This window comes from Nannospalax galili, unplaced genomic scaffold, assembly GCF_000622305.1.
Source record: "Nannospalax galili isolate Female #2095 unplaced genomic scaffold, S.galili_v1.0 scaffold76, whole genome shotgun sequence".
Lineage (NCBI taxonomy): Eukaryota > Metazoa > Chordata > Mammalia > Rodentia > Spalacidae > Nannospalax > Nannospalax galili.
Window position 1 is genome coordinate 3,115,994 of NW_008339767.1, and position 16,110 is coordinate 3,132,103.

Sequence of the window (16,110 nt, forward strand, 5' to 3'; positions counted from 1 at the left end):
GACAATATAATTTCATAAGAGTTCATATGTATAGCTAAAGGCTACATAACAAGCAACAATGCCAGACATGCGATACCTTCTTTTGAGTTGTTGGTCAGGGTGGCCAAAGGGACTCCCAGATAGTATCCCAGCATAGAACTGGGAAAATGAACAGCAGACCCCAATCTTATCTAAAGGAATATTGACAACTGATTGCTGTGAGATGAGGAACAGCTGACCCCCATAAAACAAAGAACTCTAGATAGGCTGACTAGATTCACCAGAAGGGCAAGTAGTGGGAAATGGCTGGGGTTGCTGACAACACATCAGACAGTAGCAGGGATAACAGAGTATAAGGGCTCTAGCCGGGGGGAGGGAGGCTATGGGAGGGTGCCATCTGGGAAGTGGGTGTATAGTTGAATAAGATGGTTTGAGAAGTTCTGTGTGATATACACACACAAAAAAAAAAATCAACAAATTTAAAAAAATGTATTATATTTGAGGAGGAAGCATGGAAATATACATCATCTTAATTGGTAGAGGTGATAAACATTACCATTGAAATCTACCCGATGACTTTATAGACATATACAGGCACCTAGGATCCAAGTGAAACTGAGTATCACTAGTAATAATCAGATACATACAGATTAGAGATGCATGTCCCAGCCTCTCAGTGTTAGTAGCAAAAACAATGAGTCTTTCTGCAAGGAACAATATATTCTAAAATAAAATGGAGATCTTCTTAAAAGGTTAAAAACTCATTCAATTTTATGTCTTACAGGGCTTATACTGAGTTCAGTATTGTATATCTGTATTAATTCAACTGTGCAGCCACTTGTGAAAGAGATGTACTCTTGCTATGGAGTGTGTTACTGAATATGTTAAAGCTGTAGTGAAATGCTTCTTCTAGTCATGTAGTTATTAAATTTTTTTTAAAAAATTGACTTCATGTTAAACAGGAGAGGTGATAAACATTACCAGTGAAATCTACCTGATAACTTTATATCCATACTCAGGTACTAAGGGTCTGAGTGTAACCAACTGTGACTAGTAATAATCAGATACATAGATTAAAGACACATGTGCAAACATGTGTTAGTAGCACTAAAAATGTAGGAAACAGCATATCTTGAAATGGAGATCTTCTTTAAAGGGTAAAAACTCATTCAATTTTATATCTTACAGGGCTTATATTAAGTTCAATACCGCATAACTGTATTAATTCAATTGTGAACGCAAAAATTTACAGCCACCTTTGAAAGAGATGTATCCTTACTCTGGAATATGTTACTGAATATGTTAAAGCTGTAATGAAATGCTTCTTCTAATCATGTGGTTATTAAATTTTTTTAAATTTAAAGAAAAAGTACAAAGTAAAAAACACAAAAACTATGTGTAAAAAAGAGTAAAATAAAAACTTCCTCTGAAAAAAAAAACTTACAGAAACATTTACATGTTTCATAATTTTTTTTTTTTTTGGCTTTTTGCAATAGGGTCTCTCTGTAGCCCCAGCTGTCCTGCAATTCTTGTAGACCAGGCTGGCCTTGAACTCACAGAGCTCTGCCTGCCTCTGCCTCCTGAGTGCTGGGATTATAGGCATGAGCCATAATATCAGGCTCCTTTCATAAACTTTTTAAGCAATGCAATTTCTTAGAAATTATCTTCTTAGAACTAGTATAAAAGAGAGAAGAAACCAAGGAAAGGGGGGTAAAAAGTGTGTGTATATATATATATTTAAAAAATGTCACAAGGAAACTCATTATTTTGTGTAACTCACATATACTGAAAGAAGTTATTTCCTTAACATACAGCAATTACAAAATAGTCTCCTCACTTTATGTCACTGTGAACCAATCACATCAGCAGTATTTGCATTGTGATTCTCAGCTTAGCTGCACAGCTGCATAGTTCTAAACTCTGACCATACATTGGAGATCTTTTGGAAAACAGTGATATCCAACCTCCAGAGTCCAACTTTCTGTTTGTTTTTAAACCTAATCTCTCCAGGTTACTTCAATGGGTATCCAAAGCTAAGGCTCACTAACAAGATCTTTATTGCCAGATTACGTATCTCTTCTATGCAATGATGAAGAAATTCTGAAAACTTACTCTTTGGCTCATTCTTGTGGCCTGTCACCTTTCAAGAATTTAACAGTATTAAGCAACAAAAACATCATTTCACAAACTTAAAACATGACAATCTAAAGAAGCTAAGTATCACTTTACAGCAGCCCAGATACTAAAATCCTGGGTTTCATCTCTCTCTACATTCTGGTTCTGGTAAGAACCTCTCCCCTTTCAGTAGAGTAAGAACACCCAAATGCCATCCCTTACCTTCCCACGCCCCTCAAAAAATATGCCACGCATGACCTGATAGCAAAAGCTTATAAAATACTATTTATAAGAAAAGTAGCCAGTTTCTTGGCTAAAAGTCAAAATGTCCTTGGGCCTCTTAGCAACATACTCTGTTCCAAAGGCCAAAAATGACAAAAGTATTTGGGAGCTCTTATCTAATCCCTAAAATATTTTAGGGTTACCTGTTCAGAGGGGTAATGTTAGAATAGCAAAAAGCCCAAGAAAGAACGAAAGACAGAAAGGAAGAAAGAAAGAGTACATGAAGTCAGAAAAAAATGATGGGGAAATATGGGAGGTGTTAGAGGGGAGAGAATTGGGGTGGATTTGATCAAAACGCCTTATGTGCATGTATGTAATGCTCAATAAAGTTTTTTTTAATTAAAAAACAAAATAAAATACTATTTACTTCTTAATTGCAACTGCTTCCTAAAGTAACTTCTTTTACACAGTGTAACTACTATTGTACATGAGAATGATTCCATAGGCCACACACATTAATATCAATTGTACTTAGTAACAGTGATATATAAATACAAACAATGCATGCTCTCATAAGGTTTTGGGATCTTCTTGACTGGATAAACATAGATCATTCTTAAACTCAGGCCAAATCATTAAGAAATAAAATATACTTTCCATTATAAAACACAAAGGAATTAATTTAAAAAAAAAGAGAGAGAGAGAAAAAAACACATTTAACTGCATATAAATGTTCAACATTTTAAAGTGAGATCACAAGGGTCTGGAGAAATGGCTCAGCAGTTAAGAGCACTGACTGCTCTTGCAGAGGACCCAGGCTCAGTTCCCACCACCCACATGGCAGCTAACAACTGTCTCTAAGTCCAGTTCCAGGGGATCTGTGCCCTCTTCTGGCCCCCATGGGAATTGCATGCACAGAACGTGCACTCACATGTATGCAGGCAAAACACTCATACACATAAAAATGAAATTAAAATAAATGAGATTACAATCAGATTGGCCACATCACCAGTGTGCTAGTTAGATGATATTTAGTATAATACATGAATTCTAAGGTATATAAGCTATTTTTATTACATAAACTAGCATGTATAATAATGTCAGACAGTTAACTTGACTCTTTTTGTAATCACCAACTAGTAAATATAGATTTAAAATAACAAAAGGGAGTAGCAACTCAACATATGCAAAAGAAACTGCAATGAGCTGAGAAGAGCCAGCAAATGCTGACATTCAAATGGAAAGGTTGAGGAGAATACTCCATCTACCCCTGGTGCTTCAGGATGAAACAACATGATTTTAAAATACTAGATCAAGAAACCTGTGTATGGTGTCCCTTGTTTTGTTTTCCTTTTGAGATAGGGTGTCACTGGCCTGAACTCATGACACAGCCAGGCTGCCCTTAAAACTCATGATGGGATTAGAAGTATGTACTAACCATACTTGGCTCATAAAAAATAATTTTAAAAGTGTTGCTTATTTTGCCATTCCTAACTAAAAAAAATAGAACAAGTATCTTTAAATTCTTGTTTGAAGTCACAGCAACAAAATAGAAAGTGATGAAAAGAGAACAAAATGATATACATATTAAAGTATAAGATCATCCTAATTTGAGAAGTATTAAAGAATTTTCTTTGTACTTTTATTTTATTAGTACACTGTAGCAAATCAGTTTCATATTTCAAAAGATTTAATTCATACCTCCATTGGTATGTGGCTTCTTTTTAAATGAAATTGTATTAACCATGTCCCATTCTGCTTCATAACTGTTCAGATGTTCCGATCCTCGATGAGCTCTTTCTTTTGGGGTCTGGGTCCATTCTACAACTGAACTGGAGTCCTAAAACAATTAACATAAAGTCTGAAACTAGCAAATTCTAATTCCTAACATCCAAACTCCTATGAATGAAGTCTATAAGCCATGTCAGACAACAAAACTATTGCCTGTCTTTTTCTCCCTTGCTCATCTTTACTACCAAAATTACAAGAATAGCTTGCTTTACTTCTTTGTTCTAAGAGTTGCCAACAAAATGTACACAGATGTCAACTCAGGGGTTCTGCAAAGGCTTTGGCTTCCATAATAAAAACTTCATCCCTTTTCCTCATTTTCCTGTTTTGAATGAAGTTGTGATGTCTAAAAAAAATGACAAGAGAAATCAAGAGACAAAAAGCATCCAGCCTCCAGATTTTTAGATTTATGGAAAACAGTTAACAATAGTAATTTACTTAGGCCAAAATTAGTTGTGTGTTTTATGACAATAAAAACTAGCTAAAAGCAACATATTCACATGTATAGCTCTATAGAACATTCAATTTTAAAGAAAATAAAATCAAAATCTACTTCTCTATGAGACAGTACACATAAGTTAAAGTAAGATGAGGATTCTAAACTTGGACAGGAATAAGAGAAATATCCAAACTACAAAACTACTCCTACCAACTTACTGAGAAACAAAGAGAAAAACCAACCAATAGGGGCCAGTGAGATGGCTAAGCCAGTAAAGGTACTTGCTGATGACTGGAGTTCAATCCCCAGAACTCACATAGTAGGAAAACAGAACCAACTCCCACAGGTTTTCCTTTGGCCTCCATGTATGCACACATGCACACACACACACACACACACACACACACACACACACACAATAAATAAATAAATAAATAAATAAACAAACAAACAAATGAAATGTTAAGAAAGAAAACCAGGGCTGGAGAGATAGCTCAGCAGTGAAGAGCTCTGGCTGTTCTTGAAAAAGACCCTGGTTCGAATCCCAGCACCCAAATGGCAGATAACAACCATTAGTAACTCCAGTTCCAAGGAATCCAACACCCTCTTCTGTCCTTTTCAGGAACTGCATGACATAGGTGCACTTACACACATGCAGGCATAACACTCACACACATAAAAGAAAAAATAAATCAAAAAGCTAGAGAGATAGCTCAGTGGTTAAGAGCACCAGGCTCAAACCCCAGCACTCACATGGCAGCTAACAACTGTCCGTAACTCCAGTTCCAGGGGATTTGACACCTTTTTCTGCATTCCATGGGCACTGAATGACACGGGTATACTTGTATACATGCACACAATACACAGATACACATAGAATAAAAATAAAGCAAAGAAAACGTCTCCCTCACCACCATCTCTACAACCATCTCCATATACTGAGGAAAGCTAAGAACCAACCTCAGAATCATCCTCCCACACATCTCTCCAACTTCTACAGTCCTTTATAAACATCAAAAGCTCAGAAGTGGCAGATCATGTAAAGAACTGAGAAATTAGGATAAAGCCCAAGCTAAAATTGGGACAACTAGAGCTGAAGTGGGAGCTCAGCTGTGTATGTGATGAAACTAGAACAGAGACTATGAGAGGGAGAGAAGGGATGTTAAAGGAGAAACAGGGAAAATCCATGTGACATGAACCAGAAAGAGGAGCTATTGGAGGGAAGGAAAAGAACCTGCAAGAGGCAGTGTAGCAAATATGCCATGTGCGCGCACACAAACACACATGCACACGCACACACGCACAAACAGAAACAGTCTTCTCTCAATCAAATATTATCAAATACCTTTCCAGCATAGAGAATGCTAGAGGAATCCAGTGCATCATCCAATGGTCTCCAGTCCACTATTACTTCAGCATCCTAGAGAAAAAGATCATTTATGAGTCATACTTAAGAGTTCATCAAAATAGTATTCTTAATCCATTTTTTATCCCCTGAACCCAAAACAAACTTTTAAGCTCTTAAGTATTAGTATTTCACATACACTAATATTTCCATTGTTTAACAACAAATGTTAAGGACATTGAATTCTGCTTACTTTTCATTATGAAAATTTTATATTACTTCAATGTTTACATAATAAATTTTAAAATATTTCCTGTGTTTTATCAGTTTAAAGTATTTTCTTCCTAACATTTCTACATTGAATTTATAACCACAAATCAATTATACAGTATCTTATATAAGAAATTTAAACTTTCCTACAGCGGAAGAACTACCATCATAAATTATCATTAAACAAATCCCTTACCCGAAACTTACCTTTTCTAAAACACGTAATATTCCTGAAATTAAGCTGTCTTGGTCATTGGTCTTTCCACAAGACGAGTGAATATATACCCCTTCCTGTTCATATATAATCTGGAATAGTAAAAATAAAATTAGACTCACACTTTTTTCCTCTCTCTCTCTCTCTCTCTCTCTCTCTCTCTCTCTGTGTGTGTGTGTGTGTGTGTGTGTGTGTGTGTGTGTGTACTCATGTACAAGGGTGTACGGGCACGTAGAAACCAGAGGCCAACCTACTTCAGGTGTCTTCCTCAATTGTTTCTCTGCTTTAAGAAGCAGTTTCTTTTCTCCTCCTACCCCTCTCTCCCTCCCCCTCCTCCTCCTCCTTCTTCTTTTTGGAAAGGGGGTAGTCTTACTATGTTAATAATGGCTGGCCTGGAACTCCCTATTGTCCAAGCTGGCCTCACACTCTCAGAGATAACTTCTGCTTCCCCAGGTGCTGGGATTAAAAGCATGTACCACCATGCCTAGGTGAGACAGACTTTCTTAATGAATCTGGAGCTCAATGATTGGCTAGACTGACTGGCCAGCAAATTCCATGTTCTTCCTATCTCTGCCTTCCCAGAGCTGAAATTACAGGTATATGCCACCACTTACAGGTACATGCCACCACATCCAGCTTTTTAGCTTAGTGATGGAGATCTGAACTCATGTTTGCATAGTAAACAACTGAGTCCCAGCACCACACACTTTATTTCAACATTTGTTAAAAATTCTGACATGTTTTCTTAAAATGTCTGTTCAAGTGTCTGATTATCTCATATACAAGTATCACAGGTTAATTGAGAAGAAGTATTCCAGATTCATGAGTATTTGCATATTCATAATAGGGTATTTTAGGACTACAGCCCAAATCTAAACACAAAATCAATTATGTTTTACATACAGCTTATACACATAGTCTAAAGGTAATTCATTTCTATTATCATTTTATATTATTTTTATGTTTTGCCTGCATGTATATAAGTGCACCTATGTTGTAAAGTCTACAGAGACCAGAAGAGGATGCCAGATCCCCTGGAACTGGAGTTACAGATGGTTGTTAGACACCATGTGGGTGCTGGGAATCAAACCTGGTGTTCTGGAAGAGCAGCCCATGTTCTTAACTGGTGAGCCATCTCTCCAGACCCTAAAAGTAATTTTATAGAATATGTTTAAAGTGCCTGTATTTGGACTATAGTTAGATGAAGTTGGGAATTTTCTATTTGTAGCATCTCCTCAGCACTGAAAAAGTTTTAGGTTTATGGGACATTTCAGATTAGGAATACTCAACCTGTACTTAAAGCATACCACTCAGATTTAAGGAAATTTCAAACACAGGTAAACAAGAAGTATATTTTTCTTCAATACACACGAAAATTTGTTTTTCACATTAGTGATAAAGCACAATTTTGTTCATCTTTATAAACAAAGATGTCAGGTTAATTGCTATGTGCACCAATATGTAAATTAAACTCAAAACATGTAGTTTGGAACTGGGGTATAGATTAGTGATATAGGCACAAAGCCCTGGGTTTGGTATCCAGCCACACAAAACTAACAACAATATTTTAATATTTTAATGTAAACATCAGGTTCAAACTGAAAACACATGAAAATATCCACAAGAAAGATCAGATGAAATATAAAAAAACTGATGCTTTCTACATATTCCCAAAAATGGATATTCTCATGAGATATTATTTTGGTATGCTATGGAAACACAGGGAATAATATGAGTTTTTGTCTTTTTTGTTTTACACAGGGTCTCCCTGTAGCCACAGCTGGCAGATGCCCTGGAACTCACTATGTAGACCAGGCTGGCCTAGATTTCAGAGAGATCCACCTGCCTCTGACTGTACTCAGGATCACACACACACCAAAAGGAGTGACCTTCAGAGTTTCTGATACCTTCATCCATTAAATCTCAACAGTTACTACCTAAAGAAACTACTAGAAATGTTCCATGTTGGTTCCCTAGAAAAAAATCAATTCTGGAATTGCAAATAATTATTTTGGCCATCTTGTTTTATAAATTCATAAACTAGAAAGCATGTGATTTTAAACTCCAATAATTCTTTTGTTTCACATAACACTTTGAAATTATTTCTATTCAAATAAAATGAGATTCCAGATGCAGAAAATGAAGCTGCTTCTGGACTAAAAACCAGTTTCTAAGCATCTTTGACATTTTAAGCTAATGCAGCAACAATTTAACAATGTGGCCATAATCTCCTTTCTGAACTCCTAACATCTTATATGAGAAGCACAGTCCCTTTTACATCATCTTGGTTTAAATTATTCCTTTGAATATTATTAGTCTTTCAATCTACTCTGAGGGGAATGATTTATTATCTATAGCACTTGTTGATTCACTCTAATCTCTTAGTTCATATGCTATTAAACACAAAAGTCACAACTCTACAAGTCTCAACTACTTAAAAATGTTCAAAATACAAAAACAGAAGTCCAAATAAAACTTTGACATTAGGTCTGGGAATGTAGCTCAGGACAGAGTGCTTGCAAGGCTATGAGTTCAGTATCAAACATCTGAAAAAATACAACAAAACTTTCTTGTAGAGATACTTCATTAAGACTCCAGAATGAACTAATTCCTGAGAAGCACCATTCAGTCAGGCTACTTGCTGCTTAAGTTTGTCAATAAACAACACTTGAAAAGCTATCTCTAAACTTTGACATGGAAAAAAAATTTTGCCACAGAGAACTGACATCAGGAATTTCATTTCAGGAAAGATTTTTAGTGCAATAGGCTTTCAATCTCTTTACTCGGGTTAAAACAAAGTAAAAAGAAGGCCCAAATGGCTTCATATGTTATGTAATATCTACATTATTTTAAAATAAACATTTTACACTACTGCATTAGACCCTTACAACTCAGATACATATTATCACTCCTGTCTTGTAACTAAGAAAACTGCAAGGAAGTTAAATGAATTGATGAAGGTCCTTCCACTATTCAGGGTTGAGACAGGTCTATTCTGGCCAAGTTTTATTTGTACAAATGAATACCTTAGGGGGCTGGAGAGATGGCTCAATGGTTAAGAGCACTGACTGCTCTTGCAAAGGACCTGGATTCAAATTCCAGCACACACAGGTGGCTAACCGTCCTAACTCGAGTTCCAGGGGATCTGACGCCCTCTTCTGACCTATGCCAGAATTGCAAGATACGGGTGCACTCACATGCATACAGGCAACACATACACATAAAATAAAAAGTAATAAATATTAAAAATTAAAACACAAATGAATACTAAAAAAATGAAAGAAAGCAATCAGCTTAAGATTAGTACTGACACTGATGAAGTGGTTCCAACATCTTATGTGATATTTGTACTCCAATCTGAAGGATTTCTAGGGGAAATGCCATCCTGGGCATTTGTAATAACAAAGTCAAAACACTTCACAGAAGGTGGGCATGGGGTGGTACACAAAAGAGATAGGTATTAATCATACACACTCTCACACTCACACAAACACAAACTGCAAAGGGGCAGAAGGGGAGGAAACTTATAATAACTTTCTGGCTAAGCTGGAGTAACAGAGACTGGATTTAAACTCTCACGGGGGAGATGCTACCCATTAGACAACAAAGGAGAAGACCATGAAAAGAAAGAAAACAATTGCAAAATACAACTTCCTCCTGAGAGTTTCTATCTATTATCAAAGGGAGAGAAAACCTAGGTGTCAGAGAGAAGACAGAGGGGCGAACACCAACTACCAAGACAGAAGAGTTTGTAGGACAGTACCAAGGAAGAGAGATACACAGAGATCAGTAGTCTTCCTCTAGTATTAAAGGGCATGTGTGCCAATAAATTACCCAAGAGAGGAAAGCCACCTGAAATCACTCTGCAGGCTTACACAGCTGCTCAGGTTAATGTGCAGAAACCTCCTAATTCTCAAAGCACTGGATAGAATACTAACAGCCTTGCTTCAGCAGTGGGATGTAATTAGTTCTACACAAATCTGTACTGATACCATCTTATGAGTTAAGTAAAATCCAAAAGTATCAAACTGTTTCCACATAACTTCAATGTCTTCTAAGACAAATCTCAGTATCTTATAGGAACACAAAATATCTAGCACCCAACAAAGTATAATTCATATTATCTGCCTCAAGTAGGGTCAAATATTCTATATTTAATAGACTTTTGTGGTAGTCCTATGCCACATTACATGATGACTGAATAATGAGAGCCTGACTCTTAGCATCCATTTGAGCCACGAGTGGAACGTGAGATTTCCACAGGAACTGTGCTCTCAAACAAAGGTCTTGCTATTTTTTTATTGAAACGGTATATCCAGCATTAAATGGAACAGGAAAAATGGACCCTTATCAGAGAAAGATTTTGCCCTTTCTGACCCCTACTGGCCTAGAACAGCATACACAAGGACAAACAGATGTTACCAATCTAATCCCATCTATTGTTTGCAACACAACTGGGATAATTCCCATTGCTTCCAACTAATAAGCACTGCTTGCAGAGCTTTTGATATTCACAACACACACACACACACACGCACACACACACACACACACACACACTATTCACTGTTTCCAGTCCTTGCTATGCCCACAATATGCACACATACACACATTCTGGGCCAGAGGCAAGGAAAGGGTCATGAGGGATTAAAGCTTTATGTTTAGGTTACAAGAGGAACCCAAAGTCTAGTAAAGTTGTTTTACATTATAACCAAGCTGAGATGGTGTTAAATATTTCAAAAACATAAGATTTACTTAACCTTGTAACCAAAAAGTTGGTCATTTGTCAAAAATTCACGTCCACAGTTCCCCCTTCTTCGTTCTCTAAAGAAGCATGTCCATATTTGTAACAGAAGGCATTTCCAGAAAAGTCATTCCTTCAGACTTTATTGGAGCTGGAGAGATAGCTCAGCTGTTAAGATTGCTTAATGCAAAGGACCCAGGTTCGGATCCCCAGGATCCCAGCATCTGTATCAGTGACTGACAACTGCCTGTCACTCCAGTTCCAGGGGATCTGAAGTACCTCCAAGAGTATCTGGAGGCAAGCAGTGCACATAAACTCACAGAGGCATACACACACACATAAGTAAAAAAATAAAACTAAATAAATGCAAATCCTAAAATAAAGATTTACTAAAATGGGGCTGGTAAGATGGCTCAGCAGGTAAATGCTTGCCACACTTGATGACCTGAGTTTGAGCCACAGATCCCATGATGGAAGAAGAGAACCAACTCCCCAAAGTTGTCCTCTGATTTCCATACATGTGCCATGGAATGTGCATACCCCCACTCACATGTGTGTCATAAACAACACACAATAATTTTCTTTTTGGTCTTTTTTGAGACAGGGTCTCCCTGTAGCCCCAGCTGTCCTGGAACTCACTATGTAGACCAGGCTGACCTTGAACTCACAGAGATCCGCATGCCTCTGCCTCCCGAGTGCTGGGATTAAAGGCGTGCGCCACCATGCCCGGCTTAATTTTTAAGATTTCTGAGAGCCCAAACAGTACATATATAACACTTGTAATGATGTCCTAATGATGGGAATAGCCTTTAGCAAACAAGTAAGCCCAGTAATCAGGTAATTTATTATAAGAGTCCTGAAGCCTGAACAGTGGCACAGACTGATCCCAGCAACTGGGAGGCTGAGGCTGGGAAATCCAGAATTCAAGGTCATGGTCGGCCATATAGCAAGTTCAAGGCCAGCCTGGGCTTCATGAGATGCTGTCTCAAATAATAACAACAGTAACAATAATAATGAAATAAATAAAGGACCTCTGAGAACTACAGCAAATGTTTCATAACAAATGTGATAAACTCAAACTTAGCCACAAAAGTTACAATTAAGAAGCAAAAATTAAAACAAATTCAACTTTCCAGATAGAGATGCACTTTCATATTATCAAATTTCAGGCCATCCTTCTGACAAAGCTGAAAAAAAGATAACTTGCCCAACACAGTAGTAATTGTTATACCGTTATTATACTGAAGAGCAACTGACGTATTCATACTGTTACAAACTGTTCTCAGAAACTAAAGATAAATGAAAAACATTCAACCCAAATACTTACTAGTAAGCTTAAGGTAAAATTCTTGCCCTAAATCTCTCCAAATAAAGAAACCCAATTCCTACTGCATAACTAATATTCATTCCCGAACTTTACCAACTATGTGCATTTTACAAAATAATTGACAATCAAAAAGGGCTTCAAAAATTCAGTTTCCTTAAAAGACATCTGGTTTACAGTAAACAATTGAAGCTGTTAGCTAGAGAAAGTACCCCAGGGAAAGCCAGTGTGAGCCCAGATATTCCCAAGCGCTTCACAATTAAATACCTAAGCGCCTAAATGTCCCCATTTCAATAGCCACAGGCATCTTAAACTGTTCAATTCCATGTAACCCTGCTATTCTGATTCTGCCAATATCAAAGACGGCTCAGTCAATCATTTATCCTAAAAGTCTTTTACATCCTGACCCTATGTACTTTATCTATCAGCTTTTGTGTGAAACTGACCCCTCATCATTTCTAGAGTAGTTTACTCAAACACATTCTGGTCTCTACTCTTCCCAACCTAGTCATACTCTAATCCCTGTAACATATGTGATGTATAACCAGTGCTAAAACTCATCTTTATAAACTGTATATTTGATCATATCATAACAACTTACATTCCTTCTGACTATATCCTTTACCTTCATGGTCGCATTATATCTCCTAACACACACCACCTCTGCCAGTGCCCACTCTAAACTTTACCTGTTCCCTGAACACCGTATGTATTTGTCTATAGGAATACCATGGCTAAAGGACCCTATCACCTCTCATCTCTACAAATAACTTCTACTAAATCCTTCAAAAGAGTGCAAACCTTCACTCTTCTAGCCACTGCCAATTCCACCTAATTTGATTTGGAAGTGCCTGATTTTCACAGGTTCTGGAATGAGAAGACACTTTCAGTTATTCCTTCAATCTAAAAGACTTACAGGAGTTTGGAATTTATCCTAAAGATAAAGAAAGGCCACTAGACTTCCAGCACAGTCATAGTCAGCCTTGCTTTTTGTTTTCCATCTTTTTGAGACAGGGTCTCTCTGTAGCCCTAGCTGGCCTGGAACTCACTATGTAGACAGGCTGGCCTTGAACTCACAGAGATCCACCTGCCTCTGCCTCCCAAGTGCTGGGCTTAAAGGCGTGCTCCACCACGCCCGGCCAGCCTTGCTTTTTCTAAGCCAATTATTTCGACTAAAGGGTGAAGAATGAAGTGCAATAATCCACTATAATGTTGAACTAGATCACACCATCTCAGCAGAACTATGGAGCTGGGGAGAGAAAACCTGACCACACCCACACCCATACCCACACATATTTCTATACCCCACGTATACACACACACACACACACACACACACACACACAAAGACGGAAGTAGGGAAGCATAAAGGTAACATCTTTTTTTATGGCAAGTTAATCAGTTTGGATCCCTTAACAAAGTAAAGGTTTCTCATACGTTTTTCCAAAGCAAGACACAATGTTTATGCGCACGCGCGAGCGAACACGAGAGAGAGAGAGAGAGAGAGAGAGAGAGAGAGAGAGAGAGAGACAGAGAGAGAGAGACAGAGAGAATCCAGTGAAGGATGCCTCCAACTAGATGCAATCAAATAATGTCATTAAACCAGAACATAACTTACTGAGAGAGGGCTATATGTATTTTGCTGATCGTAATATTATGAAAGGGCTGCACACATTTTGCTGACATGATATTATATGAAAAGACGGCACACTGAGCTTGGGAGAACAGTTTCAGTGGAGTGGCAGGAATGGATGTGAACTTTTAATTCGAGCCAATATTTTAAGGTGATCTATGACAAGTAGTGACCACAAGGAAAAAAGCAAGAGAGGCTGTCTTACATTTCACACCTGTTTACCAAGGGTTCTTTCAGAATCAGTCCAAACTGGAAAACAGAAACTTTATAAAGATCTGTTCTTAGAAAAGTGCTAGATTAGATCAGCCCAAATGGAAAATTCAATAGGACAATTTTCTACACTGTAATGAGTCAAGGAGCAGATGATCAGCATTCACCTCAAATATAAAAAGACTAAAACTGGCAAGGATATGAATAGCCAAAAAAAGATGTCCAACTTATTATTCAAAAGAGCAAACTATGGGATGGAGAGATGGCTCAGGAGTTAAGAACACTTATTCTTCGAGAGGACCGGGGTTCGATTCCCCGCACCCACATGACCGCTAACAAAACGTTCGTAAACTTCAGTTCCAGGCAAAACACCCGTCCACGTAAATATAAATATTTTTTTAAGAAAAACAAGAGTAAACACATGTAAGTATATACACGCATTGTATTTAGCTCATGTACTCCTAAGCACTTCAACACCGCGATTGGCATCACTTCCATTCTGCACATAATGAACGTGTACAGGTATTAATTGTCCAAATCCAAGGTCACACCGGCTCAACAATGAGGAAAAGACTATCATCTGTTATTCTGGCCTCATCTACTACTCCGTAAGGCCAAGCCAAAAACGCTGTCAAATAATTCAAAATTGGGGGCGGGGGGCTGCAGGGAGATCATCCATAAAACTGAAGACACAGAGGACGCTATCTGAACAAGTGAGCAGTCCTTAGTGTTCTGAGTCATTACCAGTCGGTCACAGCCGTCTGCGAAATAACGCAGCACTGGGGAATGCTGCCAGGTGCACGTCATGAAGCCGATAACCCTACGCATAAGCTGTCCCTCGGAATTTGAACTGGCAATAGAACAACAAAATGCCCCCCGGAATCTAATGCTGGGTCCTAACCAACTAGGAGGGTGTCACTGTCAAACCTCCGACAGACAGCCCGACAGAAACGCCCCGACACTTCCACGAAATGCATGTTTTAACACACGCTTTTCTAGCTAAGCCTAGGCCGTCCCCATCCAGGCCCGCCGGGGAAGCAGACCTTGGTGCTCACAGCCGTCAACCGACTGGGCAGTTTGTCATCACGACCCACCGCTGAGGATCCGTTCGCTCCTCCGAAGGTGACTAGACACCTTCTCCGGAACGCACACCAGGGCAAGCCAGGGCGGCTCCTCGAAGGCGGCGAAGGGGCCCGAGTCACGGGAGCAGACAGGAGCTGGGTGGAACTGACCCTGCTGGGGGAAGGCGACAAGAGCAACAGCCGCCCCGCTCCGGGGCCAGGCAAGAACCAGGCCTACCCGCCCCGGAGCAGGACCGGGACTCGCTCGGGGGTCACTGGCATTCTGGGGAACAGCTGTCACCCCGCCTGGCGCTCCGGCAGGCCGCCCCGGGCCGCTCCTCGGACCCCGCTCCCCCTCGGCAGCCGCCCCGAACTGCAGCACACCGCCGGGAGCCACCGGGCCCCTCCCGGTGCCGCTACTCACCTTCCCGCTCACTAGCCCCGCCGCCATGTTCCCCGCGCTTGCCTGCGGATGACGTAGCGAGGCCTCACGTGTCTCCCTGACTCACAACAACATCCGGCCAAACTGAAAGGACATCCGGGCGGGAAAGGGGCGGGAAGTGGCGGGAACTATGGGGAAGGGGGAAGGGGGACGGGGGTGGGGAGGGCGCATGCGCGGTGAGGAGACTGGGTGTCCGGGTGGAGGGCGCTACGCTGCTCATGCGCCTTTTTAATGTTTCTGGTAAATTGAAACTCCTTAGTGTTGAGGTTTGCCTGGAGTTGACTCTTCGCAATTAAATTAGACCGCCTCACTTTGGTGGGATGG

At 39.3% G+C, this 16,110-nt stretch overlaps 1 protein-coding gene across 2 annotated transcripts in view; it reads right to left on the reverse strand.

Moving 5' to 3' along the window:
* Positions 1 to 15,866, reverse strand: part of Tbc1d15 (TBC1 domain family member 15) — a 67,002-nt gene extending 51,136 nt beyond the window's left edge. For both annotated transcript variants that reach the window (XM_008834552.2, XM_029564249.1), the window contains exons 1-4: positions 15,769 to 15,866; positions 6,366 to 6,464; positions 5,889 to 5,963; positions 4,018 to 4,156 (exon numbers count right to left, since the gene is read on the reverse strand). In XM_008834552.2, the coding sequence (XP_008832774.1) occupies positions 4,018 to 4,156; positions 5,889 to 5,963; positions 6,366 to 6,464; positions 15,769 to 15,795 (340 nt within the window). In that variant the 5' untranslated portion in view covers positions 15,796 to 15,866. The remainder of the gene's footprint in view (positions 1 to 4,017; positions 4,157 to 5,888; positions 5,964 to 6,365; positions 6,465 to 15,768) is intronic.
* Between the last annotated feature and the right edge of the window lie 244 nt (positions 15,867 to 16,110).